The sequence below is a fragment of the Frankliniella occidentalis genome, unplaced genomic scaffold (genome assembly GCF_000697945.3).
Source record: "Frankliniella occidentalis isolate FOCC.00 unplaced genomic scaffold, Focc_3.1 Scaffold37, whole genome shotgun sequence".
Lineage (NCBI taxonomy): Eukaryota > Metazoa > Arthropoda > Insecta > Thysanoptera > Thripidae > Frankliniella > Frankliniella occidentalis.
Window position 1 is genome coordinate 503,531 of NW_026267167.1, and position 6,783 is coordinate 510,313.

The following is a 6,783-nucleotide window of genomic DNA, read 5'->3' on the forward strand; positions in this document are numbered from 1 at the left end:
GGGGGGTCAGGGCAGACAAAGAGAGCGGCTGAGGGGCGGCCACCGCCACCTTGTTGATGTCGGCGTCGTATTTTGATATCGGCGGGTCTTTTTCAAAATCGATGAGAATGTTTAGTTGCGGGACGATAGGTCTAGAGTAGGGTGCGCGTGACGGTTCTGTGTGTCTGGTCGGTCATTCGACGGACGCCCCCTGCCGCCGACGGGAAGTCTCGCGGTGCAGTTAGTGAGAAGAAGGGGTCGTTCAATTTTGTCGGGTGGTAGCAATCTGGTAGTCGGCTTGCGGCAGCGGGTGCCGTGGAGCCACAGGTAGAGTGTAAAGCTCGGCGTTCACTCGCGCTCCCGTGCCCCCCGCGCGCTGTTCCGTGTGTCAGGGCTACAACACGACAGGGCTCCACCCGTAAGGCGCCGTGGCCTCTAGGGTAGGCTGGGTAGGCAAACCCGCATTCTGTTGTGTCGGCGCGAATATTAGCGCGCACCGGCCGGCTGTGCCTTCGCCTTGCTTCGCCTCGCTTCGCCTTCCCTTCGGCACTGCGCGAGGCAGTGTGCGAGGACCTCCTGTGCACCGGAAGGTGCTTGTTGGAGCCCATCAAGACCCTGCTGCCCGTGTCGTCCCCTTAAGAGACCTAGACTGAAGGGGGCGGGGGGGACTACTTCGAGGAACGGCGTAGGTCAGGTCGGTCAGGAGCCATCCAGCAGAAATGTCCCCCCTCCCCTTCCCCCAAAGTGGTGTGCGGCCTGTGTGATTTGAAGCACCGACGACATGTCACTGATGTACTCTGTGTCATTTGGTTGTTTGTTTTGTATCGTGTCTGGAAATTCTCCTTGTATTTTCCACAGGATTGAGCCCGACGATGGCCCTCCAAACTCAAATCAGATAGATGCAGATGACGAATCTAAAAAACTTAAGTTTTCTCCTCCCTCTTTAAATTTTTATGAATGGTATGTGAATTGATTTTTTTTTTGTTTTCAAAATATGTTCTTGAAAGTGGTAGAGAGCAAGATAGGAAGATAAACAATTTATTTCTTACTTTCTAGCACCTTTGGAACAGCGCGCACTGAAAAGGTGCTTGTACAGAATCCTAACAAGGATATATCAGTACATTTACTCTCCATATCAGGGACTAGTGCGCATGTGCACAGTTCATTTTTTGAAGACAAGGTATCACTGACCTCACATGAGCAATGAAGAATGTGTAGATTTGGCACATTATCTAAGTCACTTTGTATTTCCTCCAGGTGCTCCCACCTTTACAAAATACATCATTTCACATAGTTTTTGTTGTCCGAGAACTTGGGCCATTTGCCAGCCCTTTATTTATTCACACCTCAGAGGGCTCGTACAAATTTATGGTAAGCTTCCAGAATTTTGAATGATTCTGAAAAGGATAGTCAAGGTTATTTGTATCAGGTTCTTAAACTCTGTCGTTGCAAGATCTTCTTTTAATTTTTTTTGGGGGGGTTGTGCTTATTTGTAGGTTGAGGGAATAGGAGTTGATAGTCCATTCCGCCTACAACCCATAGTGGTGAAGCAATTACCATTATATGGCGTACTCAAACAGCCAATATCTATTCACAATCCTCATCCAATTCCAATTACAGTAAGTTGTAAAGTGTGGTTCTTTCTGTCAGTGCGTGTTACATGCCCTTTAACTATTTTCCCATCTAATTAATCATTGTATACTCAGATCTTAGAGATTGTGAAGAATGTGGAAGATCTAAGATTGGATTTACCTTCGGGAAGAGGGCAAGGCCCTCAAACATTATGGAAGGTATCTCCTTACACAACAAAGACAATCATGAATGCTCATTTTAAAGCTTCCACAGTTAGTAACTATACAGGTTACATAAGGTTTGTTGCATAAAACTATTTGATTTTTAAAATACATAAAATCCATTCACAACTCAATAAAATTCTGTTCATCTTGAAAAACTGTTAATCTTAATTACAGAGTGAAAACAAGCCAGGAGGATATATTATTTATTCCAGTTGACATATCTGTCACTCCTACTCCCGGTCTTTATTTTTCGCAAGATAAATTTGACTTTGGATATGGCACTTCACTGCAGGAGCCATCAAAATTCACTTTAGAGTTATTTAACAGCGCACACCGTGTCATCAAAGTTAATGTGAGTTTTCCACTTTTAATGTTTAAACCTAGACTCTTGAATTCTTATCTTAATTTTTGTGACGTTACTTATATCCTTGTGCTTATTTAGAAAATTGAGGTGGAACCAGCTACAGAAGCTATTAAATTTACTTTTGAGCCACTGAAAGTATTACCCAACAACACCCACCCAACATTCATAGCCTCAATCTCCCTCGATTGTAAGTTTCATTACGAAGCAGCCTATTCTTTGCACTCTACTGTCTACTGTGTAATTCTAATGTGTAAAATTAATATGAAGGTACTATTCTAATAACGTGGAATTTATCCTCTCGCAGGGAGTGTAGCGTGTGCTGACCGTCTTTCAACAGGAAGGATTATCCTTCGGTCCAAAGGGGGTCAACAAATATTATCAATTCCTTACACAATTTTCCCTCAAGAGGGTGCATTAGCATATGATAAAATTATTACTACATTCTGGTCAGGGAATGAAGCAAGAAATGCTATGCTTATAGATTTTTGGGTAAGGAATGACTTTAAAACCCCTCTTGCAATAAGTAGAGTTGAATTGCAACCCCTTTCAGCAAAGCAAAAGACCAAGGTTAGTTTCATTTTATCAATTCTGCTGGTTAACTAGTAAGAAAATAATTTTAACTTACATAATTTTTTTTTCCTCACAAAATTAGGCTTTGAAGTTAGAGTCAATCGTGGTTTCACCAGGAGAAAAACTTACCTTGATGAAGTTAGGGAAATCTTCCACAATCAAAGGAATGGCATTTCTAGTCATATTTACTAATGTAACAGCTACCAATATAACTTTAAATAGCTATGATGGCAAGCTACATCCTGTAAGTATTACTCTAATTCAAAAATAACTACAAAAATTTTGGAAAGCACATGCTTGCACTGTTAGGCAGTTGTGCATTGTTTCTTTGAATATTGAAAAACATTATTATTGCAGATAATGTTGTCACTGAGACCTGATGAGGACTTAGATCTTGGCCTTGTTGGCCATGGGTGTTTTAAGGAAGGTTTTTTTGCCCTTCTCAATCTGAACCCACTCCCTATAAAAATTACTGAGTGGAAAATAACTTATACTAAGGCTGACTTAGAGCTTCTTGGTATTGACAAAGAGAAGTTTTCAACAACGAATCTCCTGGCTCGTACAAGTTTTACAGATTATGATAGATCCAATATTGTGAGTACAAGAGGAAGATATATATTTTGTTGATAGAGAGGGAACTTAATGACTGAGACCAATTTTTATGTGCTTATGCCTTTTCTCCTTAGCAACGCATTGTGGAAGCAGGCAGCTATGCTGTGTTTCGCCTCAGAGTAGAGGCTCCAAACCATAATGAAAATATTTTTGAAAACATTATGGTTTTTACTGAGTACGAGGACATAAAGATTCCTTTCAGAATGACTGTTCTTGATGGTTCCCTTGAGATGGTGAAAGATTCACTCTTCCTTTCAGATTGCTTTCCTGTAAGTACCACGTGCTAGCTTTTTACCTAATAGAGAGTAGCGAAATTTTATGTCCTTACAATAATACTGTTATACTTCAATTTCCAGGGGAAGCATTGCTTTGCTACAGTGCAAGTCCAGTCAACATTTCCAGCATTGATGTTAGTAGAATCTGTTGTGTCTGTTCCCCACTCATCAGACTTGCGTTTTTATTTCCCACAATTAAAACAAAACATTGCCAAGTCTATTATAAATCCAAGCACAACTTCAAGTATTGGACATTTACTGTGGGGAGGGAAAGATGCTCCTGAAGACTTGATCTATGTAGAAGGTTACTCTGACCCTGCCAGTGAGTGTCATTTGGAGCTGGTTGTTGATATGTCTTTCTGGTTTTATTTAAACTTTTAATTCTATTTCATCAACCATCTTTTGCAGATACTCCATGTATGCAACACTTATCTCTCCCTCCCAAAACAAAAGATATTGATTTAGAAGCTGTTCAGCGCAACTGGGATAGATTCCAGAAGCTTACTAGCAGTGGGAAAGACCCATGGAAAAATTACACATTTTTAATGGACACATCAGGAGTGGGTTGAATTACAGCTCTCATTATCCATTTTGTACTTTAATGCAAGCAAAATCCTAACTAAGTTTCTTTTTTAGGTTCGTAACTTTCCTTTTGAGGTGAAGGTGCGCCTTATATGGCCTCACTTGACTAATATCAGCGATCAGATTGTTAAATTTCCTTTGACTCAAGTAGGGAATACGTCCTATTCCACTGTGGAGATCATTAACTCTGCTTCGTCAGCAATTCTTCTTCATATTGTCCTTGAAGACGACTATCCAGGAGTAAATGACTTATTCACTGCTCTTCCCCCAAAGTTCCTACCAACTTGTGCAGATTGTAAAGGCAAAGGAAAGAAAAGCTTTGGAATTAAAACACAAGATGTGAAATCGAATGAGGAGTCTACTCTGCTCAAGGAGGCAGGGGTTCACCCAAGAACAGTTCTGCTTCTTTTAGGTCCACTACAGTCCACAAGAGTATTTGTGACTTTTACCCCGGATGAGACCGGAACTAGCAGCTCTATGCTAATAATACGGTTTGTATTTTCTTTCTTAGATGTTTGTGTGAGTACATAAATTTATCGATCTTATTTGATTTTTGACATTTCCCTCATACTTACAGAAATAGCCTGACTGTGATGGAAGTTTTGATGTTGAAGGGTAAGGCTGCAAAACCACAGTTTAGATTTGGGAATCAGCACCCTGGTTCACCTATCCCCCTAACTTTTGATCTTCCTGAAAAACTTCTTCAGGAATGTAATAGTAAGTGTTTTATACTTGATTCTGATATTGATGGCAATGGTGATCAGTGCTAACTTTAAAGCCTGACTTCATTTTTCAGATGTAAGGAATCAACCACTTCCAAGTCGAGGTAATAAAAAAAACATGAGTAATAATGAAGATAATGATGATTATGAGGAAGACGAAGATCTGTTGGATGAAGAGAATGATGAGTCTTTGGAGGATTTGTATTCTGTCCCATTTCTGACTGTTAAGAGACTGTTCACTGCCCGTAACAGTGGCAATCTGCCTATTACAGTATCATCTATGTCAATCAATGGATCTCCCTGTGAAGGGTATGTTCATGTTCTGCAAAACTGATATTGTTATATGTAGTCATTATTATTTATTTCACTCCTGACTAACTTTTTTCCAAAACAGGAATGGGTTCCATATTATAGATTGTCAGCCGTTCAGTCTCCAACCAAATGAGGGAAAACGCATAGATATTGCACACACTCCCGGCTTCACCTTTTCACGAATTAGGTCACTGTTGGAATTTCATACAAGCATGGGGTTTCCTGTTAATTTTACTCTGGAGTCGTTTGTACCCCCAGAGTATCTCCGACCCTGCTATGCAGCAATGCCAAGGCCTCGCTGGGAGGCATTTTTATTGCTTTCATCTACTTGGTAGGAGAATATACTTGAGCCAATCCGTTGCCATATGTCTAGTTGGTTTTTCTTTATTAAACACTCTCTAACAATGTTATAACTTCATTTTTAACAGTATGATGATGATGCTCCTAGTTTGTGTGATGGTTGCTGCATTTCTAGACACTGATAGAATTATGCAAACATCATTTTTTAGTGCAGCCACACTTCAACCACTCCTAGATTTAAATCTCATTGACGACAGCATGTTTGAAACAAATGGTAAAGTCTTGTGAGAAGCTTAAAACCTCATTGATGCAGTTACATTTCCTCATATAAAGCACTATTATAAACATGCTTTGATTTGTTTACAGGGGATGATGAAGACGAAGCAGAGGTTGTGGCAAAGCGACATCCAGTTCTTGACGAGACATCTCCCATAGAAGTGGAGAGCACGCCTATGGCACAAACTCTTAATGCATCTGCTGTTGGTGCTCCACTAGTCCAGACTTTGGTATCAACACAGGGTCCCACCCAAGGGCCTTATCCAGGATCATCTCAAGGATCCTCTCACAGTCATCCTCAAGTTTTCCATAGTGGCTCTCAGGGGCCACTTGTGTTTGGTCATGGCAGTAACTTGCGGCACTCTCATTCGCAAGGGATGTCCCATTCGCACTCTTCATCATCATTGTCTTCTTCGTCTGCTTCACACCACCACCAGCAGCAAAACCAGCAGCAACAGCAACAACAGCAGCAACAACAGCAGCAGCAACAGCAGCAACAACAACAGCACCACCATCACCATCACCAGCCTCAACAGCACCACCATCACCACCACCACCATCACCCACCCCACTCTCACTCCCACAAGTCACGAGGGAGTGGGACGTGGCTTGGGTGGGTGAAAAGCTTTTTCTACCCCATGTTCAAGGAGAAGTCCAAAGGCAGAAACTCATTCATTGCAGCTGCCCAAGCAGCCGCTGCTCAAGCAGCTTTTTCTCAAGCTATAGAAGAAGAGGCAAAAGAGACAAATGCCATCACAACTGCTGCCACCATTCAGCGTGGGGGTAAGAAGAAGGGCCCTAAAAGGGATCCACCCCATGAAGAATACCATGGCAGACGACATGGGCGTCAGGTATGTGTTGAGTGCTTTTTTTGCACTCTTTCTGACTTGTATTATGTGAGTAAATTCACCCATAGAATGAAAACTATACTGTTCCTGCAGGGGAAGCGCAGAGGTGGCAACCAGGGAGGGGGTGGAGGAGGAGGCGGTGGGGGC

General features: G+C 41.8%; 1 protein-coding gene across 1 annotated transcript in view; it reads left to right on the forward strand.

The window, feature by feature from the left end:
- LOC113213697 (transmembrane protein 131) overlaps window positions 1-6,783 on the forward strand; it is a 16,969-nt gene that overhangs the window by 10,118 nt on the left and 68 nt on the right. The window contains exons 2-21 of the mRNA XM_052266321.1: window positions 838-939; window positions 1,036-1,159; window positions 1,237-1,350; window positions 1,476-1,598; window positions 1,686-1,849; window positions 1,950-2,127; window positions 2,218-2,326; window positions 2,444-2,706; window positions 2,792-2,953; window positions 3,067-3,303; window positions 3,396-3,590; window positions 3,678-3,918; window positions 4,005-4,156; window positions 4,233-4,669; window positions 4,756-4,895; window positions 4,975-5,209; window positions 5,295-5,543; window positions 5,641-5,786; window positions 5,879-6,639; window positions 6,730-6,781. Of these exons, the coding sequence (XP_052122281.1) occupies window positions 838-939; window positions 1,036-1,159; window positions 1,237-1,350; window positions 1,476-1,598; window positions 1,686-1,849; window positions 1,950-2,127; window positions 2,218-2,326; window positions 2,444-2,706; window positions 2,792-2,953; window positions 3,067-3,303; window positions 3,396-3,590; window positions 3,678-3,918; window positions 4,005-4,156; window positions 4,233-4,669; window positions 4,756-4,895; window positions 4,975-5,209; window positions 5,295-5,543; window positions 5,641-5,786; window positions 5,879-6,639; window positions 6,730-6,781 (4,184 nt within the window). The remainder of the gene's footprint in view (window positions 1-837; window positions 940-1,035; window positions 1,160-1,236; window positions 1,351-1,475; window positions 1,599-1,685; window positions 1,850-1,949; window positions 2,128-2,217; window positions 2,327-2,443; window positions 2,707-2,791; window positions 2,954-3,066; window positions 3,304-3,395; window positions 3,591-3,677; window positions 3,919-4,004; window positions 4,157-4,232; window positions 4,670-4,755; window positions 4,896-4,974; window positions 5,210-5,294; window positions 5,544-5,640; window positions 5,787-5,878; window positions 6,640-6,729; window positions 6,782-6,783) is intronic.